This window comes from Dromiciops gliroides, chromosome 3 (genome assembly GCF_019393635.1).
Source record: "Dromiciops gliroides isolate mDroGli1 chromosome 3, mDroGli1.pri, whole genome shotgun sequence".
Classification (NCBI taxonomy): Eukaryota; Metazoa; Chordata; class Mammalia; order Microbiotheria; family Microbiotheriidae; genus Dromiciops; species Dromiciops gliroides.
In genome coordinates this window covers 356391149-356418652 of record NC_057863.1, presented here as the reverse complement: position 1 = coordinate 356418652, position 27504 = coordinate 356391149, and the positions used below count along the sequence as shown (strand labels likewise).

Below are 27504 nucleotides of genomic sequence, written 5' to 3'. Positions count from 1 at the left end.
TACTACCCAAGGTAGGGGAAAAGAGGAAGATGGGGATAGGGAAGACTGTGAACTGAGCAAGAAGGTAACGGGGACGGGAGGCGGCCAGGGAAATATGGGAGGGTCAAGGAGAGTACAGTAAGGGAGATGAAGGCAGATAGTTTGCAAAGGTCTGTCCTGGGAGGAATTTATTAATATTTCGCTGTCCTAAGGCGGAGGGGGGGGGGGAGCTGAATCCACCGGCCCCGCCCAGGCTGAAAGGAAAAGATTTGCCAAAAAAGTGAAATCCTGACACCGCCCCAGTAGATGACTGGGACGCTGGGGAGGGAGACGAGTTGAGAAAGCTCTGTGGGAAAAGTTATTTCCAGCTGCCCCCTCCCAGTCTCCGCCCTATCGGCACACTCACCCCTAGCCGTATCCCTCTCCCCTCCCGCAGGTTGCCTAAGCTCTGGGGAGCAGCTACGTGGACCAGAGCTGGCCCTTTAAGGACTAGGAGGTGCGCTGTCTCTTTAAGGCAGGTCCTTGTGGTTTCTGTTTTCTGAAGGAAGTGACGGGGGGATTGAATGAAAAGTGCAGAACCCAGTTAAAGCGGGCGGGAGTCGGGGACCGAGGGAACAGCTGGGTCCGGGCGAGATTGGCCAACTGGCCATGCCCTGGGGGCTCCCGCTCTGATACGCCGCGCGGCTTCTCGGCACTGGCAGCGTTCCCAGGCTCAGCCCATGTGCCCAGCGCGTACCGCTGGATAGAGGCAGAGTCTCCTCGGGGGTCCAGCTCTCCCCTCCCTACCCCCAGCTCCAAACTTGGTACCAACTTCAGCCAAAGTTTGGCAACTCCTCCTCCCCCGACCGGTGCGTCGGGGGTGAGGAGGGGGCCCACGGGGCTGAGAAGGGGAGCGGCGGACTCCGCTTCTGCCGCCCCTGGGGATGCGCTCCCTCCGGCGCAGAGTCCCGCATCCTGCCCAACTGCTTCTCCTGCTGCTGCTGATCCCTGGGTTGCAGGCGCCGGCCGGGGGGTCCTCGGGGCTGTCCGAGCTGAAGGTCCGAGTGCGACTGCCAGATGGCCAGGTGACAGAGGAAACCCTGCAGGCTGACAGTGATGCTGACTGCATCAGCCTGGAGCTGCATAAGCCCGACGGGACCCTCATCTCCTTCACTGCAGACTTCAAGAGGGTGAGGGACCGGCCCCCCAGCACTTCCTCCCTCTCACCTGGGTCTCCTCTTTCCCATTCACTTCTTCTCTCCTCTCCTTAAACTCAAGCCCGTCCTCTCCTGCTTCTTCATCAGCTTCCTTGCCGTAACCCTAACACACGCATTCCCTCCAGGGACTGGAGAAAGAGACCTCTCCCTTCTAAATGCCCTCCCCCCACAACCACTCACCCATTAAAACACGCCCCCCATCCCTTCCTTCAGTACCCTTGAGGTGGAGTAGGGTGGTGAAGCCGAAGGCTGAGCACAAGAGTTCCAACCTTGGTTCTGCCACAATTTAGCTGTTTGACATTCTGAATGTCACTTTAATCTCTCTGAGTCTCAGTTTCCTCATCTGTAAAATAAGGGAGTTAATCTAAAGGATCTCTGGTCTCTTTCAGTGCTTAATTTCTATAACTGTATTAGAATTGGATAAGAAATCCAGTCAAGCACTTGGATGAGCAATCAAGTTGGAATGGGATGGGGTGGGGGGCACAGAGAGTGGACTCAGCAGACCATTGCTGGTCTGAATATAACACTTATTAGGTCTTTGACTTTAGACAAGGTGCTTTGGGTCCCATTTTCTTTATCCATAGAAATTGGATGAGATTAAGAATGGTCTATAATTCTCTCTCATAGTTCTTTCCTGAATTTATTCATAGGAGTAGATACACTTTTTTCTTATATTGTTCTGAATTAAGGCAGTGTACTTTAATTCTGCCAGCTACTGCCCCTGGGAAGAGGGTCCCAGACTCTGCCCCTTTTTCCAGCAGGAGAAGCATTCTCTCTCTCTCTTTTTTTCTACCAGGGAGAGGCACTGGGCAGTCCATAGTACCTCAGCTTTCCTGCCCTGGGGTGATATACCCCATTGGCACTGTCCTAGGACAAGAGACTTAGTTGAGTGGGGGGGGGGGAGGGGGAGCAGAGGTTTAGAATGACCTGACCCTGAAATTGGAAAGAAACAGGATTTGGGGGAAAGAAGGAGGGAAGAAATTAGTCAGCTTAGCTATGGTATCTAAACAAAAATAAAAAGGGTGGAGAGATAGGTCGAAAAGTGAGGTTCCCTCTCATCTCCCCACTCCGTGTGGCATGGAAGCTCCTTGGGATCCAAGAGATGATGGGAGAGGCTGGGAGTCTTAGGCCATCCCTCCCGACCCCTCCTCAAGCCATAACTCATGGGTCTTTGACTATGTGAAATGAAGACCTCGTGGGACCCTATCACTACATGAGGGGTGAGATAGCATAGCTAAGGGCCTTGCATCTCCAGTGACCAAGCAGGCTAGTTGGAAGTGGGAAAATTCCACCAAAGCTGCCCATTTCAAACTTCCTTTGAAAGAAAAGCCCTGTGATGGCTAGCCTGGGGGGATTCTGCTCTGGAGTGGTGGGACCTCTCTGAAGTTGAGAAACAACAGAATCTGGCCCTCCTTCTCTATCAATTGTTCAGGTCTGGCTCTGAGCCTTCTTTGACCCACTGGCTGGCTCCTAAGAGGGCTGTAGCCCTCTTGCTAGCTTCCTCTCATGCCTTGGAACTTCCCAGTTGCTTTTCACTGCGAGCCCAGGAATGCTAGAGAGAGGCTTTTCCGATGCAGCGGAGCCCACCGTTCCCCGTTCCCCGTTCCCCGTTCCCCGTTCCCCGTTCCCCGTTCCCCGTTCCCCGTAGCGGTCATGTCTTGGGGAAGGCACTGAAGCCGAGGTGAAAGGGGGCGGGATGGGGAAGCTGGGCCTAGTTTTTTTACAACCACTAGCTGCTGCCAACACTTAATCTTTTTACTGCTTTGCCCCGGAGGGAAGGGAGAGGAGAGGCCCGGAGAATGGAGGGAGTGGGGGTGGAGGCTGAGGCTGCAGGAATGGGATGGGAGCAGGGGGCAGGGAATTGGGGAAGTAGCCCCGAGAGCCCGCCGGCCCAGCTGCAGAGTCCATCTGAATTGAGCTTGTTTAACCCCTGACGTGCTGCAACCCCTGAGCCTGGGGCTTTGCTGGCCAGGTTTACGAAGTCTCTTTCTCAAAGTTAGCCTCTGACCTAGAGATTGGTGCTCCATAAACTTGGCGGCTCAGGTTTCATTAGCAAGTAAGGGAATTTAGAGTGAAGAGAGCTGGAACAGGAGACTGAGCTTTCTCTTACTGAGGTACACTTTAGTCGGGCTGGTGGTGGAAGCCCAGGGGTTTTTTTTCCCCTGTCCATTGGCTATGGAAGTATGTTTACTTTGGACTCTCTCCCTTGAAGCTGGATGGTTGATTTTTTTTCTTAGGATTTATTGCTTGTTTGGTTCTTAGAGTCTCTAACCCCTTTCGTCCTTTTTGGGGGTGGGGTGGGGGAGGAGGTGGGGAGTCAAAACTGTTCAGTAGAAAGTTCTGTCCAGGAGAAATAGTTTTCTCTGATGGAAAAAGCCACGAGGATATTTGGGTTTTGTTGTGTATGCACACCTCTCTGGAAGTTGTGTTTAAGAGTTCCCAAACTGCTGAGAAACAATGGGGGTAGCAACTTACGGTGAAGCATTTAAAAAAGAAAAGAAAAGAAAAAAAGCACCTTCCTTCCCTTTTAGCTGTGGCCAGAGAGGCTTGAGTGATTGACCAAGGTCAACCAACAAAGTCAGCAATTAAGGTTAGAAGAATTTAAGAGTAATTCTAATCTCACCCTATTACTTTAGTCCCAACAAAACAAGAGAGAACAAATTCTTCCTTGCCAAAATCTCTTCTTGTTTATTAGGTTTAGTTACAGAAACCCCACTGGATTGTTGGCACCATGAGATCACAGCCCTCAGTATAGTGAACCCAATTTTCCATTTTCCTCTGACTGCTTCCTGGCCCAGAGAGGGCCCTCCTCAATGTCAGAACCACTCTGCTCACCTGTGATGCATTCCTTCATTTTAAAATTCTAATATCGCCACTCAAACACTGCTTTGAATGCCTCTTGGTGGGATAGAGGTACAAAGGCTATTCTAGTAGGGCAGTTCTGCCCAACTTGGAAAGCTTGAAAATATAGATCTGATGATAGATTCAGCTCATAAAGGCTTATCACCAGAAGGCTAGTTAGTAATTGAAGAATAATATTTTTTTCCTTTCAAGGCAGTTCACGAAATGAGTATAAGGGGAGATTATAGATCTTTGGCAGTATTGCAGCATGAGTCTCATAACCATCACACTACATATAACATAAACTTTGGGGTAAAGGGGAAAGAGCTGGTTTGGAGTCAAAAGAGCTTTGTTCAAATACTGGTTCTGTCACCCCTTGTATGACCTTGGGAAAGTCACTGAATCTCTGCCTGAGTCTTAGTTTCATTATCTATAAAACTGGTGGTTGAGAAAGAGCCATATGACCTCCAAGGTCCTATCCTGTTTTAGCTCAAGGCTTCTGTGAATTTCTGGAGCCCATGTATAATAAAAATGATCAATCTACTATCTGGCATACCCCAGAATTTATGCAATAATTGTTGTGCCATGTCTTAGAATCAATATAATCATAATTGTTCCTTTATCATATGTAACCTGGAATGTCAAGGAAGATAAGGCCTGGTCCTATGCCCCAGGTCCAAAGTATATGAACAGTGGAAAGAATACTTAAATTTTAAGTTAGAGGCCCTAGGTTTTAACCTTTCTTCTGTTACTGGCTATTCATGTGACCTTAGGCAGGTCATTTAACTTCTCTGAGCCTTAATCTCCTCCTGTATAAAATGAGGGTGTTAAAATAGGTCCCTTGCAGCTCTAGATCTATGATCCTATGCAAGGACCTAATGGATAGTCAACACTGGATCTGAAGAAAAATGAAGTGCCCTGTTTCTCATTTCTCTATTTTTGTTTGGTTCTCTTAGGAATTCCAGGGTTATCAAAGTACAATAGTTAACATTCCGGACTTGGGAGTCAGGAAGACCTTTATTCAAATCCCATCTCAGACACTTACTAGCTGTGACTCTGGGCAAATAATTTAAACTCTGCACCCCAGATTCCTCATCTGTAAAACGATGGGATTGGACTCCATGGCCTCACATTCTTACTGCCGGCTGCAGGCTGATATTTGTGTTATGTGAGCCTGGTGTTAAGAAAGAACTGTCCTAATGATAAATAGAATGGACTTGTTTGGAAGTAGTCACTTTCCCAACTATTCATTCACAAGTGTAATGGTCACATGTCAAAAACGTTTTAGAGGAGATTAATGTTTCAGATACTAGTGAGATTAGATAACTTCTGAGGTCCCTTTCAACACTGAGACCCTATCTATGGCTATGACATCTCAGTTGATAGTGATCTCTTTATCCTCTCATGTGACTGGGAAAAAAGTAGGAATAGTAAGAGTGGAGACTAGATTTGGACTGTTAAGCTAGAGGATAGATGGAGGAAGATGATTAGGCTGGTGAGATGACTCAGTTATGCCAAATGAGACTTGAATGAAGGAACTGGGAACATTTAACCCAAGGTAAATTTAGAGAAGACATGAATTGCCTTCCAGGATATTAAGGACTATCCAATGAAAGAAGAGTTGACTTGGAATGCACGGCCCCAGGGGGCAGAATCAGTAGGTGGAAGCTACTGGGAGACAAGTCAAGATAAGGGAAACCTTCCTATGAATTTGAGCTGTCCAAAAATGAATGAGTTGCCCCATCTCTCAGCCTTCAAGGAAAGATTTGGTTAGACCATGTGTTGAAAATATTTAGAAGGGATTCTTGCTCACATATGGGTTGGGCTGGATGAACTTTGAGAGTAAGATCATGGGAGTTAGAGCTGAGCTTTCCTTCTGTATGAGATATGAATACATGTTACTTATGGATGGGGTTAATCCAAATTGAAATATAGTCAAAGCCTATGGGGAAGGTTGTCCTACATACAATAACCCTCATATAAAGACCCTATAGGATTTGAGCCTTAAATTAAATCCTTTCTGTAGCATAATTCCACTTCATAACATATATACTCCTCTCATAATAACCCTCTTATGTAATCAGACTCATGTGTGTGTAATTATATACAGATCTAATAAGCCATACCTCATAACAGGCATATCCTCGGGCCTCCAACTCATCTTTTTCCTGTAAATCCTTTGGAGGCTCTTGGCCTCCTTACCCTCCCTACCTTCCCCTCCAAGGGGGCAATGGGACTAGCTTCTGGCAAGGGTATGAGTCATGTCCCAGCTTGGCTAACTGGACAAGGATGGGTGGGACAGAGGCACAGGAGTTGCATAACTAGGGAAGAGGGTTTATTGAAATTCCAAAAGGTCGTTCTTAAGGCCAGCTGACTGAAGAGACCAGGGATGAAGCCAAAGTCAAAGGGACATATGGTGGATGTCACTTAGGCCAGATTGAGGCTAGGGTCTGTCGAGTGACCCAGGGAGAATGGAAACTCATTTGGTCTTTATGATCTTTATACTATATACTATCCTATATCCTATATGTATATACATGTATGTATATATACATATATACATGTATACACACATACATATATCAGAGAAAGGAAGCACAAATGGTTGTTGCCTTTGGGGAACTTTAGCTGATGGGAAAGGGTTGGAAAGTACAGGAGATAATCAAAATCTAAACAACAGAAACATCAAGAGAACTAGCTATATGGTATCTAAGGTTATTTCTAGTTCTGAATGGAAAATTAACATAATACAAACTGAGTACCTATGTTCATAGGGGTACAAACAAAATTACATTGTGATAGGTTAATGGGCTAGACTTATTGGGGGTTGTGATTTTGTTTGCTTTTTAAGTAGGGATATTTCCTCCACTTTCCATTTCCTCCTTGGCAACTCATATGTAATAAATTAGACAATGAGACAGGATATATGGGATGAGCTATTGAGGGCATGAGGTCCTGGACACCTGATTACAGGATCCTAGATTTAGAGCTAGAAAGGGCTTGGGGGTCATCTATTACCACCTCTTGTTTTATAGGAAAATAAGATCCAGAGAAGTTAAGTGATTTACCCAGGGTCAAATAGGGGGCAAAGGACAGAGTTGAGATTCAAGCCCAGGACTTCTGGGCAACTGCCTCTAGAGGAAGTGAGGTGGCTCAGAACACGGGGTTGGCAATCAGCATACATGAAGGGAGAGAAAGGAACACCCAGTTTCCTCCCAAAGAGAAATCAACAGGCCATAGGTATGGCAAGGTCTTTTGTCCAATTGTTACTACAATTTCTTTTCTTTCTTTCTTTCTTTCTTTCTTTCTTTCTTTCTTTCTTTCTTTCTTTCTTTCTTTCTTTCTTTCTTTCTTTCTTTCTTTCTTTCTTTCTTTCTTTCTTTCTTCCTTCTTCCTTCCTTCCTTCTTCCTTCCTTTCTTTCTTCCTTCCTTCCTTCCTTCCTTCCTTCCTTTCTTTCTTTCTTTCTTTCTTTCTTTCTTTCTTTCTTTCTTTCTTTCTTTCTTTCCTTTCTTTCTTTTTTGGTGAGGCAATTGGGGTTGTGACTTGCCCAGGGTCACACAGCCAGTAAGTGTCAAGTGTCTGAGGCTATATTTAAACTCAGGTCCTCCTGAATCCAGGGCCAGTACTCCATCCACTGTGCCACCTAACTGCCCCTATTGCTACAATTTCTATGGGTTAGTTTTGGAAAACCTCCACAGCCCTACAGGAGGCAGTGAGATCCAGTTGCTTGTTCCTTGGAACTTGGCAGGCATTGTTCCTACCACCACACCCTGACATCCCCACCACCACCACCCTTTCCCCCCTCCCCCGACCAAAACCTGGAGTAAGCAGATTCTTAACAACTCTTCCTGGTTCAAGCATTAGGCCATTTTCTGCTAAAGGCAAAGTGGGTAGCAGGTACTGGGTGCTGGTAGAACAGAAAGAAAGGTACAGAATACTGAGAGACAGCTTGGAAGGGACTGACTAGAGGCACAAAGAAGTCTGGGATAAGAAAGTCCAGGATAGACTCTAGCTTCCCCTATTCAATTCAATTCAGCTCAGTTTATTAATTGCCTATAATGTACAAGGCACTATGTATGCCCGGTAATACAGAGGAGCTGTCCTTTCAGTAGTTTCAATTCTACTGGGGGGAAAAGCAGGGAGGAAGGCTAGAACACTACAACATAAACCCAGGTAAATACAAAGTACACTAAAGTAATCCCAGGATGAGTGGAGAATACAGCTGGAGAATTGGGGAAAGGCTGTGTGTGTGTGTGTGTGTGTGTGTGTGTGTGTGTGTGTGTGTGTGTGTGTGTGTGTGTGTGTGTGTGTGTGTGTGTGTGTGTGTGTGTAGGTAGCACTCCCCAAGGGGAAGTTGGGATGGATAGAAAATAATAACTAGCATTTATATTATGTTTTAGAGTTTGCAAAGTGTTTTAGAAATTTTTATTCTTCACAACAATCTTGGGAGGTAGGTGATATTATCCCAATTTTACAGATGAGGAAACTGAGGCATATTGAGGTTAAGTGACTTATCTAGGGTCACACAGCTTGGAAGTTTCTGAAGTGGGATTTTAATTCAGGTCTTCCTGATTCCAAGACCAGAGCCCCTAGCGTATGTTAAGACTTAAGGCAAGAAATAAGTTATGTATATCTCAGGAGATTTTCAGAATTGTAAGACTGGAAGAATTCCCCTGAGTAGCTCACCATGGAAGACTTTCCAGTCATGACACTACCACCATTGACATTGTTCTCGTTGTTGTCTAAAATAGCTCCCATTCACATGTGGCTTCTGAGTTTACAAAGCACTTTCCTTATAGTGACATGCATAAGGCAGGCAGTTCCAACATTGTTGTTCAGTCGTTTTTTCAGTTCTGTCCAACTCTTTGTGACCCCATTAGGCATTTTCTTGGCAGAGATAATGGAGTAGTTTGCCAGGTCCTTCTCCAGCAGTTCTAATATTATTATTACCAGTTTACAAATGAGGAACCTGAGGTTTGAAAAATTTGTAGTGACCTCTCCAAGGTCCTGTAGTTGGTGACTTTGAGAGCCACTTCTCCCAACTTCGGGGGAATTCAATTCTACCAACATTTTTAAAATGTCTACTATGGGGGGCGGCTAGGTGGCGTAGTGGATAGAGCGCTGGCCCTGGATTCAGGAGTACCTGAGTTCAAATCCGGCCTCAGACACTTGACACTTAATAGCTGTGTGACTCTGGGCAAGTCACTTAACCCCCATTGCCCCGCAACAAACAAACAAACAAACAAACAAACAAATAAATAAATAAATAAATAAATAAATAAATAAATGTCTACTATGTGCTAGGTACCAATACTACAATGAAACAGTCCCTGCCCTCAAGGAGTTCAGATGTGTTTCTCCTCTGAGCCTCAGCTGACATAATTCTGTACAGACTGGAACAAGGCAAGGAGAGTTATAGCCTGACTTCCTTCAGCACCCTTCAGACTTTCCCCTCTGTCTGGGATCAAGTGATCATTGATCTTCAACTATAAGTGGCCTCAGAAGTTACTTAGTCCAACCCCTCTCATTTTACAGATGAAGAAACAGAGGCCCAGTAAGAGGAAGGGACTTGTCTAAGGTTACATTGGTAGTATGAGAGATGAGATTAGAACCCAGGACTACTGACTATACATGCAGAAGTCTTTCCACTGTATAAGGGAAGAGTTGTTCCAACAAATCATTATTGCAGGTCCCATTCCTGGCCCATGTTAATCCCAGTGGTGTTTAGTACTCTGGGCATTTGAAAAAGCGATAATTAAAATTCTTTGCCCCATCCACTTTAGAAGAGAAACTGGGACAGTTTTTTTTTTCCCAATCAGCAAGTACTTAACGAGCTTCTAGGACACTGTACTAGGCACCCTAGGGGGAAAGAAAAGTATGACATAGTCACTGAATCTCAAAGTCAGAAGGGACCTTAGTACCTGCCCAATGCAACCTCTACCTGACCAGGAATTCCCTTTGCTATAGCATGGAGTCAATCTGCCTCAGAAGCTTCCCCCTTTGCTTCTAGTTCTGTCTTCAGGGAAGATAGATGGAAGGACTTTTAATGTCAGACTAAGGATTTTTTTTTTGGTGGGGCAGTGGGGGTTAAGTGACTTGCCCAGGGTCTCACAGCCATTAAGTGTCAAGTGTCTGAGGCTGTATTTGAACTCAGGTACTCCTGAATCCAGGGCAGGTGCTTTATCCACTGATTCACCTAGCTGCCCCCAATGTCAGGCTAAGGAATTAGAATTTGCTTCTATAACAATCTTCCTTCCTCCCTTTCTTACTATCCTCCTTCCCTCCTTTCTTTCATTTCTCCCTCACTCCCTTCCCTTCCTCTCCCTTCTTCCCATCTTCCTTCCTTCCTTTCTTCCTTCTCTCTCTTCCTTCCTCCATTTCTTCCCTGCATTCTTTCTTTCCTCTCTCCCTTCTCTCCTTTCTTTCCTTCCTCCCTCTCTCCTTTCTTCTTCTATTTCTTCCCTGCATCCTTTCTTCCCTCTCTTTCTTCTCTCCCTTCTTTCCTTTTCCTCTTCTCTTCCTCCCTCTCTCCCTTCCTTTCTCCCTTTCTTCCTTCCACACTTCCTTCCTCCCTTCTTGTTCCCATATGTCTTCCTCCTCTATCACCGCCATTCTATTCTACTTCAACAAACATTTATTTAGCATATATAATATGTGAAAGGCACTGAGATAATCTCCAGGGATATCAAAACAAAACAAGAGTCCCCCAGGAGTTTACATTTTAATGGGGAGAGCCACAAAGATACAAAAATAGAAGGCAATTTGAAAAGGCAGAGAGCCCTCACTCCAGGCCTGGCACTCTATCTGCTATACCACCTAGTTACCCATAGTCCAGAAGGCCTGCATTCAATTCCTGCCTCAGACATTTACTAGCTATGACCCTAAGCAAGTCATTTAACTTTTTTCTTCTTTAGTTTCCTCTTCTGTAAGATTGGGGTAATAATAGCATCTACCTCCCAAAGTTTTTGTGAGAATCAAATGAGATAACATATGTAAAGCATTTTGAAAACCTTAAAGCAGTATATAAATGCTAACTGTGAGAAATTGATATTTCCAAAGCACAGGCCATATGATATTATTCCTCTGCTCAAAAAAACTTCAGTGGCTCCCTATTCCCTTTATGATTTAAAGCTCTTCATGATTTGACACTAAACTGTTTCCTGGCTAATTTTTGTTATTTCCCCTCATGGATTCTCCCTTCCAGCCAAACTATCCTAATTACTGGCCTTGTTCATGATAGTCTATTTCCAAACTCTATGTCCTTGTACAAGTTGTCTCCCATGATTGGAATGCTCTCTCTTCTCACCTCTGATTCTTGGAGGCCTTATCTTCCTCCAAGGCTCAGCTCAATTATTCCCCAATTGATAAATAGTCAAAGAATATGAACAGGCAGTCTTCAGAAGAAGAAGTCAAAGCAATAATAGTCAAGTGAAAAAATGTTCTAAGTCATTAATAATTAGAGGAATGAAAATTAAAACAACTCTGAGGTATCACCTCCCACCCATCAGATTGGCTAAGATGACAGTAAAGGAAAATGACAAATTCTGGCAGGGATGTGGGAAGTACACTATTGACTGTGAGATTTAAAATTGGATATAAGAGCATTGATTCAGCTAAAACTTCCATTTTTTACCACACGGTGAAGATGTGAATTGGTCCAACCATTCTGGAGAAAAATTTGGAACTATGATGAAAGAGCAATAAAACTATGCATACCCCTTGATTCAGCAATACCCTTAATAGGTCCAGATCCCAAAGAGATCAAAGGAAAAGGAAAAGGACTCCTATTTACAAGGATATTTATAGCAGCTCTCTTTGCGGTGGCGAAGAATTGGAAACTGAAAGGATGCCTATCAGTTGAGGAATGGCTGAACAAGTTATGGTATATGATTGTGATAAAATACTACTGTGCTGTAAGAAATGATGAGCATTGTGGTTTCAGAAAAACCTAGAAAGACTTATATGAACTGATGCAGAGTGAAGTGAGCAGAACCAAGAGAACTTTGTACATAGTAACAGCAACATTGTAATGAAAATCAACTGTGAAAGACTTAGGTACTCTGATTGATACAATGATCCACAATAATTTCATAGGATTCATGAAGAAAAATACCATTCACCTTCAAAAAAGAGAACTGATAGATTCAGAGTCTGGATGGAAGTATATTCTTTTTTTCTCTTTATTTTTCTTACTTTAAAAAAAATCACAACATATTTAATGTGGAAGGGGTTTTTTTAGAGACTCAGCTCAAGTGCCACCCCCTACATAAGACCTTTTCTGATCACTCAGTTGTTAGTGCTTTCTGCCCACCAAAAAAAAAAATGCTTTTATAGTCACCTTCCATATGTTTTGTACCAATATATCTGTGTCCATGTGATTTCCCCTATTAGAATGTATGTTTCTTGCAGGCAGGAAGTTCCTTTTTTTCTAGGCATACCTAGCACCTGTCACCCTGTGTGGCGCATAAAAGATGCTTAATAATGGTCAAGTTAAATAAAGGGGTCGGATTAGATGATTTTTAAGGCCTCTTACAGGGGGCAGCTAGGTGGCACAATGGATAGAGCACCAGCCCTAGATTCAGGAGGACCTGAGTTCAAATCTGGCCTCAGACACTTAACACTTACTAGCTGTGTGACTCTGGGCAAGTCACTTAACCCCAATTGCCTCACCAAAAAAAAAAAAAAAATTAGAAGGCCTCTTGCAATTCTAACATTAAAGGATCTATGAACCAAGGAATGAGGACAAGAAAGATACAGATAGAAGAGCCAGGAGAAGGCAGCTTTGTCAAAACCAAAAGGAGAAGAGAGTAGTAAAAATAGGGTGGTAAATATATCAGATGTTACCGAAAGGGCATAGCAGAGGATGACTGAGAAAAGGCCATTTATTGGCAATTATGTGGTCGATGCGGACCTTAGAAGTTGTAGCTTCTTTTTCTGGAATTGTTTGGCTCATCCTCTAGGATGGTGAGAGATTGGTTAGATCAACAAATTGTCAGATTTGCCTAACTGGAAATTTTCAAGTCACTTCAGCAGGGAATGCATGGGGCCTCCATGCTGGGAATCTGGGCAAGAGAGAAAAGTGAAGGCCTTGATCTGGGAAGCCCTGAGTCAGCAAGACAATGGGGCATAATTGATCCACATAAAGCCCTACATTGTTTGACAAAGCAGTCTGGACAGTAGCGACCTTTGGGATTTGGCTGACAGAGCACTGGGGTATGGGGGTGGGGAAGTTCTTTTGAGGCCAGGGGGCACCACTCCAGGCCCTTGTCTCTGAAACACCACTCATCCTGGCACAGCCTCCTTACAAAGAGCCTCTGTCCAGAGTGAGACTGCCCGAGGCTGTGTGGACATTTGTGCTTTGTGATGAGGAGTGACCTGAGCTCATAGACACTCGTCCTAGTAGCCTGGCATCCTTGGGAGAGCAATCTGTCCTGAACTTCATTCTATCCATTCTGGAAAGGGCTGAGCAGAACTATCTGAAAAGATGTCTCTATGTTCTTCAACTCAGCTGCCATCCCCACTGACTGCCAGCCCATCACTCAGTGAGTCCCATGTGTCTCTCAGTTCTGCCTAGGACTGTACTTGGGACTCCCTCTTACCTCCCTGTCACCACCCAGTTAGGTTGACTATAGCTATCTACCCCAAGAGAGGCCCCTGGCCATTCTACCTCTCCAGCCTATAAAGCAGCCCCAGCCCAGAAAAGAGTGAATAAATATTTAGATTGGCTCAACTCTGGCACAGAAATCACACGCTCCAGTGTGATGGGAAGGAGCCCAAGACAGCAAAGAAGATTCCCAGGGGGAGAGAATTGCTGCTGAAAAGCTGGAGGGGGAGGGGAACAGAAGAGGGGGAGGGAAAGGAAAGTTGGGCCCAATGCATGGTGGGGGCCTTGTCATGATGGCTCCCAGCCCACCCAGGCATTCAGTACCAAATGGTGGCTTGTAAGTAGGGAGACACACATGTGCATGCACACAGACAAACACACACACACACACACACACACACACACACACATACTCCCCAAGATGGACTATAGCAAGTTGACCTGGGCTTCCCATTCCAAGCACCCCTTTTCTATCTGATACTCCTTTGTCAAAAGTTTGTTTGTGAGATGATGTATCTATGGTGGACAGACCCTATTTCCAGCTATTGTCTATCAGAATGGGTTTTCTGGAGGATTGGGACTAGAATGGACTTTCGGAAAGAGGAGAATAATTGGGGCAGGGAGAGGGGTTAGCTCCAAGCAAGGGGAGGTGATAACAGAGTAAGGGGACAGGTGTAGGGGCTGAGAGATCTGTTTGAGTGGAACTAATGGAATGAGAGAGACAGACAGACAGTTGAGAGAGAACCGGTTGAGAAATAAAGTATGTTTGGGAGCACCTGGGGGTATTTGAAAAGGAAGACAGAAGAGTCAGAGTATGAAAGAGGAGAAAGGATGTTTAGATGAGACCATAAAAGAAAAAAAGTATTTGAGAGTGCCCAGTTGTATTTGAGAGAATCTATCACTGAGATAAATTTTTTGAAAGTGAGATGTTGCAGAAGAGAGAATGTGCATGAGACAGACTGAGAGAGAGAAGTTATATGAGATTTTGCAACAAAGACTACATGTGAAAGACTGTGTCGGAGGCAGTGTGTGCTTGAGACACTATGAGAGAAACGCTTTGAGAGAACTCGTGCAAGAGAGAGATCATCTCTGAGAAAGAACATGAAACAGACTATCTGTAGGAGGGTGAAAGAATCGTGGATGGGCTATTAACGTGAATCCATTCATGAGAGAGACTGGATGAAGCAAGACTGTTTCTGAAACAAAACGTTAGAGACCTTCTGTGTTAGGCTGCATGGCTATGAGAGCATGTAGATAAGCGTGGGTCTCCCTCCCTTCCTTGCACAGGTGGGAGGGGCCACCATGGTGTGAAATACTGTAGAGACTGTCAGACTCAGTTGATGTGTTGGTTCATTTTACTGAAGTGCTTTTTTCCCCTCCTCTTTGTTTTGATTATTTATTAAAAAGGGATGGCTCTCTGAGTTGGGGAGAGGGAAATATTGAAAGATGAAAGTGGCATGAAAGCAAAAGGTATCAACAAAAAGTTATGTGCATGTGTGATAGACAAAGATGGAGACACAGATTCTGTTACTCTGTGTGTGTGTGCGTTTGTGTGTGTGTGTGCGTGCACATGCACATGGGTGCTCATGTGTAAGGCAGTAAGAGTTTATCAAGCAGTTTTGTGAAAAGGCTGATCCAGAATATAGCCTCTACTCTAAAAATGAAAAGAGCTAGGGGCGGCTAGGTGGTGCAGTGGATAAAGCACTGGCCCTGGATTCAGGAGTTCCTGAGTTCAAATCCGGCCTCAGACACTTGACACTTACTAGCTGTGTGACCCTGGGCAAGTCACTTAACCCCATTGCCCCGTTAAAAAAAAAAAAGAAAAAAAAGAAAAGAGCTTCAGTGCAGAAAAGATGGAAGAAGTTGACTCCATGTCCTTAGCAAGTTCATTTGAACTGGGAAAGACCTTGATACAGAGCTGCTTGTTGTAGGCTGGAGGAGATGAGAAAGCTTCTCCCCATATTGGGAGCATGGGATTGATCCCATGAAGCCACTGCTTCAGGGCAGGAAGGGATGGCAGAACAAGATGTAATGGTGACTGTGAGACTGCTAGCTTTGAGGCTTTAGGAAAGGCACTAGAATATTGACAGAAAGGAAAGAGTCAGGAAGGAGTCCTCTTCACGGAGACTGAAATGATCTGAGCCTGCTCACCCTTTGGCAAGGGTGGACATGTGGGGAAATTGGGAGTGTTGTAGGGCTGTAAGTTCAGCAGTGGGTTAGATAAGTCTACATGGCCAGAATGGAAAGGAATGGTTGAACATAGTGATGGGTATCCCTGTCTATCACAAAAAAGGGGGGAGGCATTTTGCTGTGGAGACCTGGACTTTAGGGTACAGAATGGCATAATAGAAAGAGAGATGAACTTAGAGGTCATTTACCAGCTCTGACACTTAGTAGTTGTGGTACCTAATTCTTATATCTGAGTCTCAGTTTCCTTATCTGTAAAAACCAGGACAAAAATACTTGAACCACCTACTTCACAGGATTGTTGTGAGCAAAGTGCTTCATAAACCTTGAAACACCATGGAAATCTGAGTTATTGGTACTGAACATTCGTGTTTTCACCTCTGGACTACGGACTCACTGTGTGACCTGTGCCATGTTGATTATCCTCTGAGTTTCAGTTGCTCCTACTGAAGGTCTGTAATGAAGGCAAAGGTCTGTGAACTTAAAAAAAAAGTTGTTTTGATTCTTTTTGTTTTACATCACTTCCCAATGACATCCCTCACCCCCATCCTACCCTCTCCCTGCCAATAGAATCCCCCCTCTCCTATAACAAAGAAATATAGTTAAGCAAAACAAATCAACAGCACATTAAGTCATCTTACAACCTATGATTCTTTCTGCACTTAGAGTCAAATACCTCTCCAGTGAGAGGAGAGGGGTGTGTTTCACCATCGGTCTTCTGGAGTCAGTAATTGTTTATTGCATTGATCAGAATTCTGATATTTTTCAGTGTTGTTTTCCTTCATAATCCTGTATAAATTGTTCTCATGGTTCTGTTTACTGAAGTCTGTATCAGTTCATAAAGGTTTCCCCAAGTTTCTCTGAATTCTTTTTATTTGTCATTTTTTACAGCACAATAATATTCCATTGCATTCATAAACCACACTTTGTTAAGCCTTTCCACATTTGATAAGCACCCCCTTGGACTGTTCCCCTCTGTCTTTGACTGCCTTGGGATATATGTCCACTACTAATATCACAGGAATGAAAAGGTATGTACAGTTCAGTGACTTTTTCTAGTATGGTTCCAAATTGTTTTTCAGAAAGGTTGAACGAATTCCCAGCACCACCAGCAGTGCATTGTTACTACATGTCTTCATTTTTATTACATTTCTCATTTTCAATTTTCTTCTTTGCCAATCTTATGGATGAAGGTGAAACATTAGAATTGTTTTCATTTTAATTTATTATAAGTAGTTTGGAGCATTCTTTGTTGATAGTTTACATTTCTTCTTCTGAAAAATATTATATTCTTTGCTTATCTCCTGGGAATATGTTTCTTGTTCTTATAATCACAAGTCATTATTTTCCCCTCTAAATTCATCCCTTTTGCAAGTATTTTGGATAGCAGACCTTAACTGATTTTTATGTGAAGATTTTTTCTGAATCAATAGCTTCTTCTCTTATTTGACAGCATTTTGTTCCTGCAAACGCTCTTTAATTTTAGATAACCAAAATGGTCTATTTTATCTTTATGATCTCTTCTATCCTTGGTTTAAGAAATCTTCCCTGAGGTGGTGCAGCATCCCTCATAATGTTTTAAAATCATGTGACCTTTTAAATTTGGGTTATATATTCATTTGGAGCTTATTATGGTGTGTAGTATAATATGTTGTTCTAAACCTAATTGCTTTCAAACTGCTTTCCATTTTCCCCAATAATTCTTATAAGAATAAGGAGTGCTTAGCCCCCAGCTGTTTTTCTTCTTGGATCCCATTGATGGACCTCTTTGAACTCTTGGAATTCAATGGAATTCAGTGAACTCCTGGTTTTTTGGAAATAGATTTGATGATTATTTCAATTCATGTGCTTTTAACTTTTGAGAACCAAGCAGCAGAAATGCAGAGATATGTTATTTCTGTAAGGAGAACTGCATTTCTTAGAATATACCTCTTGGTATACTCTAAAGCGGCCTTCATTTATAATCTGGGGACCTGGTTTTAAAAGTCATTTTACCTATATGACCTTGGTCAAGTTATTTGACATTTTGAACCTCTATTCATCTATAAAATGTGGTATTGGATGAAATTGTCTTTAAGGTTCCTTTCAGCTCTAAATCTATGATCCCCTCCCCTATTTAACATCATTTAAAGTATTGCATAAACAGATTAGCGCTGAGCACAGGGCTGGTCCCCTGAGCAGCCCCCCATTCTATGTGCAAGTTTGGACCAAGTTCAATCAACAGTGAAACCTAGCTGCAAAAAAAAAAAAAAAAAGCAGTTATTTTCTTTCTTGTCATCTCTTTGCATCCCCACCCTGGGAGTCCTAAGAAATATCACTTAAAGAAAGTTTAGGTTTGGTTCCTGTCTATGGTTTTCCCTCCTAAAAGGGATTAGCGAGGTACCCAAGGTACGATATAGATCAGGCAGAGGACAGTTATTTATTTCCTCCACTAAAAAGAAATGCTCAAAACACAAAAGATTCATAAGCACACATTGAAAAAAGATTTAAAACACAATACAGTAACCTATAACTCTTATTATACTCTCCTCTGAGGTTGATACTTAAAATATTAAAATATAAGACATTTAGTGGCACTGTCAAATAGGCATTTCACTTTCACAACAACTCTTCACTGTCCAAACAACTTCCTCAGAGTCCAGGATTGAATGAGATCATATATTTGTAAAATGCTTAGCATATAGTGGGTGCTTAATAAATGTTGAATGAATGAATGAATGAATAGTAGGTGCTTAATAAATATCAGGGTTTTGGCTCATCCTCTTGTCATGTTCTCTGAGAAATTTGCAATATTTACAGAGAATACCTCCTACAATGAAGCCAGTACTGAATGAGGGACCCAGAAGCTCCAGACCTCAAATTCATGAGCTTTCCTTCTAAGATGGAAATGTTGATCTCAGGATCACTGTTTAATCACCTCTGTTGGGGCGGTGGGGGGGGCGGGACACAAAGCAGAAAATATAGCTCTAGCCTTGAGATCTGAACTCGGACTCACCTGGATTTGCATATATTCTAGGTACCAAGTACAAGAGGGCTCCTTAGTTAAACCTGGTGGGGGGTAGGGGAAGGAAGGAAGGTCAGAGAATTCCCAGAGAGACAGTTCCATATTGTATATTCTAGAGACATGAAGAAGAGATCTAAGCAAGAGCTTTCTCTCCTTTTAAAATCTATTAAGTAGGTGGATCTTCTTTGCTAAGTGGCCATTATAAGGGTATCATTTCATCATCCCGAAATACCAAGTCCTTCAGCATTGAACTAGAATTCCTGACCCCTTGATGTACCCAGGGAGATAGCTAGGTAGTGGTGCAGTGGATAGAGTACTTACTGCTAGGCCTGGAGTCAGGAAGACCCAAATTCAAATCCAGCCTTAGATACTTACTAGCCTCTTTCTGCCTCAGTTTCTCCCAGAGTTATTGTGAGGATCAGATGAGGTAGTATTTGTAAAGTGCTTAGCACAGTACTGGTGCTTAATAGATGCTTGTTCTCTCTTCCCTTTCCCGTCTTTCCTCCAGGTGATTCAGTTCAGCTCCACATGGCCTCCACAGGGCATGGTCTTGCAGAGCACACTGATGGGGGATTAAGGGGAGATTCACTCCCATTATACTGATAATACCTAACAACCCAACCTCATCCCTGGGTAAAATCTACACTTCCATCCTCTGCTTTGATTTGGTTACTCCCTTGGTAGTCTTTCCCAATTACACAAAGTCCATATGGTTCTGTTATGGAGAAGACTGGAAATGTCTGGGAAACGAGAGCTAATGGAGCCCTTCCCACCTGCCTACAGGTGTGTTCTCCTTACAGTCAGGTAGAAAATTAGCACACTATCTGCTGTATTCTAGTGATAAAAACCACCCACTTCTTCTATCAGTGTTACCTGGCATGGGCTTCAGGGGTTACTTCCCTCCAAATCAGCCCTGGGAAATCCCCATCAAGAAGGAAATTGGGAGCCCTGTGGGAGGCTGGGAACCAAGCAAGATCTTCATCCAGCCAGATATTTTGAGTGTCCCTGGGGTCCTTTTGTGAGGAAGGAAATTAGTACTAGTGATGGAGGGAAAACTTCATGGGGGAAGGGGGTGGTAGGCTTCAGAGACAAGCAAGGATGGCGAGGCATAGATCCCAAACTTATTTCCCTTAAAAGCAGTAACTGCCTTGTTCTTCAGGGGGGAATCACTGGTTCCCTGGGGAAGAGAGGAGAAAAGGGAATGGCTTCAAGTGTTTGGAAAGGCTTAGGGGAGGAAGTAGAATTAGAATGAGGCAAGTAGTCCTCTCTCTGAAGAGACATTTTGGGATGTCTCATCTTCCTCAGAATCCTCATCTAAGTACTTAATTGGGGAATTATTCAATATACATATACTCAAATAGTAACTTTTAAGTTCACCATGATATAGAACTAGTCTTGGAAACAGAAGAGCTGAGTTCAAGTCACACTTATTAACTGTGTGACCTTGAACAGGTTATTTAACCCTTCTGAGCCCCTTTTGAGGTTGTTGTGAGCAATATGTTTTATAATCCTTTAAGTACTAAGTACTACAAAAAAGTACTATGTACATGTGAGATTATTAATAATTTACACAGAACAATAGAGGACATAAAGACAGAAGGCTATATGGTCAATAACATTAGGGATTTATATCTTAAATTAGAGTTAGGAAAAGAAAAGGCCAATTGCCCTAAAAAAATGTCATTATGCCCCCAGCAGAGTCCTAAGGGGGCTAAGATTTTCTGCAAGAGTTGTTAACAAAACAGGAGAACAAGACAATTTAGTTTCTTCTGTGCACCCTCTAATCTAAAATTCATTTGATGCCTCTTCCAGGCTGGGAAAGATGGATGATATCACAAAGAGATGTGGTCAGTCCATATTCCCTGTGCCTCAGATGATTTGCATGCACCCAAAGCACTATTTTAAAATGCTATAAATATATTGAGAAGTTATTTTTAAAGGGAAGGAACTGAAATTAATGCTGAGATGGATTTTTGATACCACTTGGTATAGCCTTCTGGCCTAAGTCTTAGGATAGGAAATCTGGCTCTGTGTTCACCTGGCAAGAGATGAGCCCTGGAAATGAAATCTAGCCATCTCAAGTGGCTTGCCCCTGTTTGCCACTCCTGCCGATCTGAATGAAGGGAGAGAGAGATAGATCAGATGGCTCAGCCTGGCTGGACAGGGAGATTCCAGGAGCTGGTTATCAGAGAAAGGATTTCCTGTTGAGAGGAGGCCAGGATAAGCCTCAGCTCTGATTCACCTTCTTCTCAGGTCCCCAGGATCATGAGGGACTTGGAACCTTTGCTTCTGTATGAGACAGATTGTCTTGGCTAGGATGCCTTGGGAGGGAAGAGGGAAGGGAACTCTGGCTGGCCATCAGTTTCACCGTCTTTAAAACTGTTTTTAAAAAGTCACGGCTCCTTACTAGCTGTGTGACCTTGGGCAAGTCACTTAACCCCAATTGCCTCACTAAAAAAAAAAAAAATTAAAAAAAAAAGTCACGGCTCCCACACTCCCAGGAATGTTGTGAGGTTAAAAGTAGCCCCGAAGTGAATAGCACTTAAGAAATAAACTAGGTTTCACTGGTTTACAGTAATTGTCTCTTCCCCCACCCACTGACATTTCCTATGGAATCATCATTAACAATCATTTCACAGGGCATGCTAGGCACAGTGGAATGGAGTGGGAAAGCGTTCATTAAGTGTTTACTGTGTGCCAAGCAAGCACTGGAAATAAAAATAGAAAAATGAGACAGTTCCCACTCTCGGAGAGTTCACATTCTAATCAGGGAAGACAGCACAGATAAGGGAAGAGCTTAGCTGCACTGGATGGAAAGGCCCAGTATTCCTTAGGACACTAAGCATCGGGACAGACAGGAAGGTCCAGGGTTCCTTACAGATGCCAATCAATGGGAGTAGCTGTGCCAACCCGGCATCTAGGGGTCTGGAGGGGCCCATGCCCACAAATGTTGGCACAGGGTGAGCTTGGTGAGATCTGAGCAGGAAGTGATCTGGGGCATTGGAACAAAGGCATATAGTGCTAGGGAAAGGGTATATGGTCATAGAAAACATGAGTCTGTGGGGAAGTTAAGGTCAGTAAGGATAATAATAGCTGACATTTATATAGTCCTTTAAGGTTTGCAAAGCACTTTACAAATATTATCTCATTTTTTTCCTCACAAAGCCCCTGGTGAGGTAGGTACTATTATTATCCACGTTTTCCAGATGAGGAAAATGAGGCAGACAGAGGTTCAAATCCTGCCCCTGGTTTTACTAGCTTGTGACCCTGGGTAAGTTTCTTAACACCCCTGGATCTCATTTTCCTCATCTCTAAGCTTAGACCAGAGGACCTCGAAGGTCCCTTCTAAGTCTTAATCCTATGAATCCCCTGTGCTAAAGGCCAGATCTGTGGTACATACAAGGATGACAAAGGAGACCAGAAATGAGGCCTCAGCAAAGATTTGGAAAATGGCCAATGTTTTGTGGATGGGGTGGACCTGAATTGGGCCTTGAAGGATGACTAGAATTCAGACGAGTGGAGGGGGAGACATTCAAAGTATGAATGATGCCCCAGAGGCCAGAATACACTGAAAATATTGGAGAAAATAAACCAATTTGGCTAGAAAATCTGGATTTATGTAAGAAAGTAGTTTCTGTCAAGGCTGAAAAAGTGAGCTGGAGCTTGAATGTCAGGCTAAGAAGCTGAGATTGTAGCCCCTAGCTATGCCCTCCTTCTTCTGCCCCTTATCCAGGGTCACAATTCAGACCATGAATCAGGAATGGGAAAGAGTTCTTGACCTGCTGCTAATGCCCTTAACAGCCCCGTCTGGAGAAGGAGAAGGAGAAGGAGAAGGAAGGGTCATTTATACCAGCTCTGTCTCTGAAGTGACTGACTCTGATATCAAGGCTGGAAGGAAAGCAGCAACTGCAACACCTGCCCGTCTCTGCACTTTAAACCCTGTCTTGCCCTTTGCCTAAGACACCCTGACCTCTCTTCACCCTCCAGCTACATTGAGCAGGGTGATGAAGGGAGGTGGGGAACCCAATCCCCGAGTAAAATAAATGTTTGTTGAGTGAATGAATTTGCTATGAATAATTGATATGCAGATAATTGAAAGTTATAGAGTCATAGAATTTTAGCACCAGAAGGGACCTTAGAGATTGTCTCAATGATGGAATAGAACATACTTGGAAAATGAAATATTTTCTTCTGCTGGAAGCTTTGCCCTCTTAAATGATTTCATTGGAAAAATTTCCAGACTGAAAAGCCTGTGGCGTGGTCTGGCCCAGGAGGATCTGGAGTGCTTGGAAGTGTTAAGGTTTTTTCTAGCTCTTGTTTCAAATAGAATTTGCCTGGATGGGCAGATCATAACACTCCCCGCCGCCCCCCCCCCCCCGCCTCAGTAAACCATTTCATAAGTTGCTGTCATTAAGAAATGCATCACCCTTTGATCAACCTAGTGAGGAGTCTCTTGGGACTTAGCTAGGCTGGACAAGATGTGCGCCTTCTCCTACAGCTGAGCAGGGACCACTCTCTGGCCCCTAGGACATCCTTGTCCAAGTGTTGAAATGGGTGCTCACCTGGGGTATCTGAGGAGGAGAAGGAAGATGGGGCCCACTGACCTCTACCTTTCTCTTCCCACCCTCTTCTTCCTCTCTTCAATTAGGATGTAAAGATCTTCCGAGCCTTGATCCTGGGTGAGCTGGAGAAGGGCCAGAGTCAGTTCCAGGCTCTCTGCTTCATCACAAGGCTACATCACAACGAGATTATTCCCAGTGAGGCCATGGCTAAACTTAGGCAGGTAAGAGCCCAAATCCAGACTATTGTTGCCTCACTAACCAGAGCCCAGATCCATGACAGCCCAACTACCCACCCAGGCCCAGCCTTCCAACTCACCCTGGTCCCCAAAACCTGGGACCCCAAACTTCTCCCTCAATCTAGTTTATCCTAATACTCTAGTCCTCATTTCTACTATTAAACTAGGATGGGGGCAGCTAGTCAATAGAGCACCAGCCCTGGAGTCAGGAGTACCTGAGTTCAAATCCGGCCTCAGACACTTAACACTTACTGGCTGTGTGACCCTGGGCAAGTCACTTAACCCCAATTGCCTCACCAAAAAATTAATTAATTAATTAATTAATTAAAAAAAAAAACCTAGGATGGCGGGTAATACAGTTAGCAGTAGTAACTGTGAAAGAAATGATGAGCAGGATGCTATCAGATGGACTTATGAAAAATGCAATCCATCTACAGAGAAAGAACGGATGGTATCTGAATACAGATTGAAGTATAATTTTTTTTTTAGTTCTTTCTAAAGTTCTAATGTGGAGATGTTTTGCATGACTGCACATGTAGAACTTTTATTAAATTGCTTGATTTCTTAGGAAGGGGTGGGGAGGGAAGGAAGAAGAAAATTTGGAACTCAAAGTTTTAAAAGATCAATGTGAAAAAATTTGTTTTTTACATGTAACTTGGGGAAAATTCTAAATAAATAAATAAATGAACAAACATATAAATAGAGTTTAAGAGAAATAAATAAATAAACCAATACTCCTAATTTCAACCAAATGCCCCTACTGTCCATCCTTTTTTAGTCTCTCAAATCCCTGGATCCTTCCTTCAAGCCCTTCTCCAACCCTCAGGACCACACATAAGAATCTTCTCTCAGTGTCTAATGAGATGGTTCTCCAGGCTATTTAGATGTGGGGCAAAAAAAAAGGAAGTAGAAATATCTCTTACTTTCCAACTCCATCAGAAGCTCTTATAAATCCCACTAGTGACCTAATATATTGAGAATAGGTTCATCTTGGGGGTGTCCAACCCACTTCACCTCTCTCCCCCTCCAAAACCCATCCAAGTCTAGGGAAGAGGAGTAGCAGGGAGAAGGGACCACATTACCTCCTTGAACTATGCCCCTGAAAGTTTGAAGTCCCAGAATCCAAATGGTGAGAGATGATGGTGAGTCACAGATGAGGCTTTTGGGGGAGGATGTATGAATTCTGTAAAGGAAAAGGGACCATGTGAGACCACAGATACCCTTACCCCACTTTTTTGCTCCCCATCCCACTCACCCCCAACAGAAAAATCCTCGAGCGGTACGTCAAGCTGAAGAGGTACGGGGTCTGGAACAACTCCACATGGACATGGCTGTCAATTTCACCATGGGAGCATGGCTGAGCCCCCATATCCATAACGTGTGTGCCGAAGCCCGAGAGGCCATCTACACTCGGGAAGAGGACGTCAGATTCTGGCTACAGAGAGGTCAGCCAGATCACCTCTCCAGCACTGAGCCTGGAGCTCCAGTCATAGGCTATGTAAAACAAGGAAGGAGGCCACAGGGGACTCTCTGTCCAAGGGTGGGGACTATACATGCAGCCAGGCAAATCAAGAACAATAGAGACTTGTGAAATTCATGCAGAAAGACAAAGTACAAAAACAGTCCCTAAGTACTAAGGAGATGGTCATAGAGTGAGTGCCTAGGGAGGAAAAAAGGAGAAAACAATGCTTCTTAGAGAAAGAGTTGAGCAGGATTCAGAAGGACAACAGGGACATGTGCTAGTAGGCTGCTGCAAGTGGGAGCAGTGACTTGTGGGGAACCTTAGGGACCATGTCTACCTTCACTGTGGCTGGAGACTTCACTGACCCACTCTTTTGTTTTCTTCCTTTCTTTTTCTCTCTTTTCTTTCTTTCTTTCTTTCTTTCTTTCTTTCTTTCTTTCTTTCTTTCTTTCTTTCTTTCTTTCTTTCTTTCTTTCTTTTTCTGCCTGCCTTCCTTCCTTCCTTCCTTCCTTCCTTCCTTCCTTCCTTCCTTCCTTCCTTCCTTCCTTCCTTCCTTCCTTCCTTCCTTTCTCTTTTTTGCAGTGCAATGAGAGTTAAGTGACTTGCCCAGAGTCATACAGCTAGTGTGTCAAGTGTTTACAGCTGGATTTGAATTCAGGTCCTCCTGAATACAGGGCTGATGGTTTATCCAATGTGCCACCTAGCTGCCCCCAACCCACTCCTTTGGAGAGTAGCAGGTACCAGGCCCTTCTTATCACCCCCACTGAACCCCATCTTTCCCTGCTCCCACCTCTCTGAATTCAGCTCCTTTCTTCCTGTCTCTAAACCCTCCCAGCATTTCTGGGTGCCCATCACATCCTCACCCCAGCCCCAGATTCTGGCTACCTTCCTCTCTCCATAGAGAGGCAAAAGAGACATTGAGATGGCAACAGTTCTAACTCCAATTGTAAGTCCGAGTTACCCCCACCTTCCTCACATTCAGGATCTGGCTGTTCAGGGAGTTCATAGGATCTAAAACTAGAAAGAGGAGCGTGAGAGGGAGTGAGAGATAAGAGCCAGGTTTCAGTCTCAGGTTTTCTGACTCCCAGTTCAGGACTCTTAACACCTCAGCTTTCAGGGCAAGGGTTGAGTTAGACGCTCCCTAACACAAAGGTGATAGGTCAGTTTCCCCCCTCCTTTGAATCGGTGCTCTGGACTCCTGGCTGAGGTGGGGGTGGTCTGGAGCCTTGATGTTGGTATATAAAAGAAGACCAGGAAATGACTGGGGGTGGGTGGAGGGAAGGCCCTTCTCCTCACAGCCTCCTCCTCCTCCTCTTTTCCATCCCACTGTCTCACAGGTGTGGACGGCTCCATCTTTGAAATGCTGCCCTCACAGCCCGCTGACCTCTCTAGCCTCCGACGCTGTCGCCAGGTAGGCGACCGATGGAAGCCTTGCCTCTGTCACTACGGACTCAGCTTGGCCTGGTACCCCTGCCTGCTCAAGTACTGCCACAGTCGGGAACCTAGTGGCCGCCTTTCCTCCTATAAGTGTGGCATCCGCAGCTGCCAGAAGAGCTATAATTTTGACTATTATGTGCCCCAGAAACAACTCTGCCTTTGGGATGAGGATGCCTAGCCAGGGTGGGGGAGGGCACTGAGTTGGGGAGGGGTGAGGTGAGGCAGAGAAAGAGGCTCACTCATCCCAGCTGGAGCCTCAGGTCCCTGCTCTCTGACTGTCAAAGGGATGAGGTGAACACCAGAGCTGATTTCAGAGCACCCCTTCTCCCCAGTCCCTGCTCCCCACTCCTTTACTGGGGTAAGGGGAAGAGCCCATACCAGTCCCTTTCCCTTAAGGTATGTCATTTTCAAGTAACCAGAATGTGACCGTTTCTTTTTATTTACCTCTTTCAAGAAAACCCTGCTGAGGTGGGGGGAGAGGAAAGGGAAATATAACAAATCCCATCTGCTCTGCCCCTCTCTCCCCACACTCATACTTCTCCTCCCTCCCTTAGTAGGAGCCCATACAAATCCGTTCCTCAAGGAGCTTCTGTTTGACAGTTCTGCCCCCCCCAGCAAGAGAACTTTTGGGGACACCCCCCTCTAAAGGCATGGGAGTAGGGGTAGCAGGTGATATCAAAGAGTTACTCAGTGGTACTGAAGGAAAGAGGGATGAGGGCCAGAGTGGATCACAAGCCATAGCCCCCACCCCTTAGGAAGTCAGGAATATGGGTACAAGGGGTAAGGTGGGGTGGAGAGATCTCCCCAGTCCTGCCCCTACCCAACCACAGTGCCTTTATCCTCCAGCTAACCAGTGTGATTACCAGCAATATTTTTTTCCATTGCATAAAATTATTTTTGTAACAATGGGGGGTGGGAGGGGAAGGGTTGAATTCCAGATTTTTAATGCAAAGTATTTATCATTTGTACCAGAAATAAATGAAGTTTTTACTTTA

At 44.2% G+C, this 27504-nt stretch overlaps 1 protein-coding gene and 1 long non-coding RNA gene across 2 annotated transcripts; one reads left to right on the top strand and one right to left on the bottom strand.

Moving 5' to 3' along the window:
- Positions 1-369: 369 nt before the first annotated feature.
- On the top strand, positions 370-27504 carry OAF (out at first homolog). Its single transcript, XM_043991876.1, has 4 exons — positions 370-1148; positions 23461-23595; positions 24875-25055; positions 26410-27504. Exons 1-4 carry the CDS (start codon positions 903-905, stop codon positions 26685-26687), a joined length of 840 nt encoding a protein of 279 aa, XP_043847811.1. The 5' UTR covers positions 370-902; the 3' UTR covers positions 26688-27504.
- LOC122746345 lies at positions 17913-23479 on the bottom strand. The gene is made up of 3 exons (XR_006355534.1): positions 23375-23479; positions 18804-18856; positions 17913-18042 (listed from the first exon to the last, which is right to left on the bottom strand). It is a non-coding gene; the product is annotated as an uncharacterized LOC122746345 (long non-coding RNA).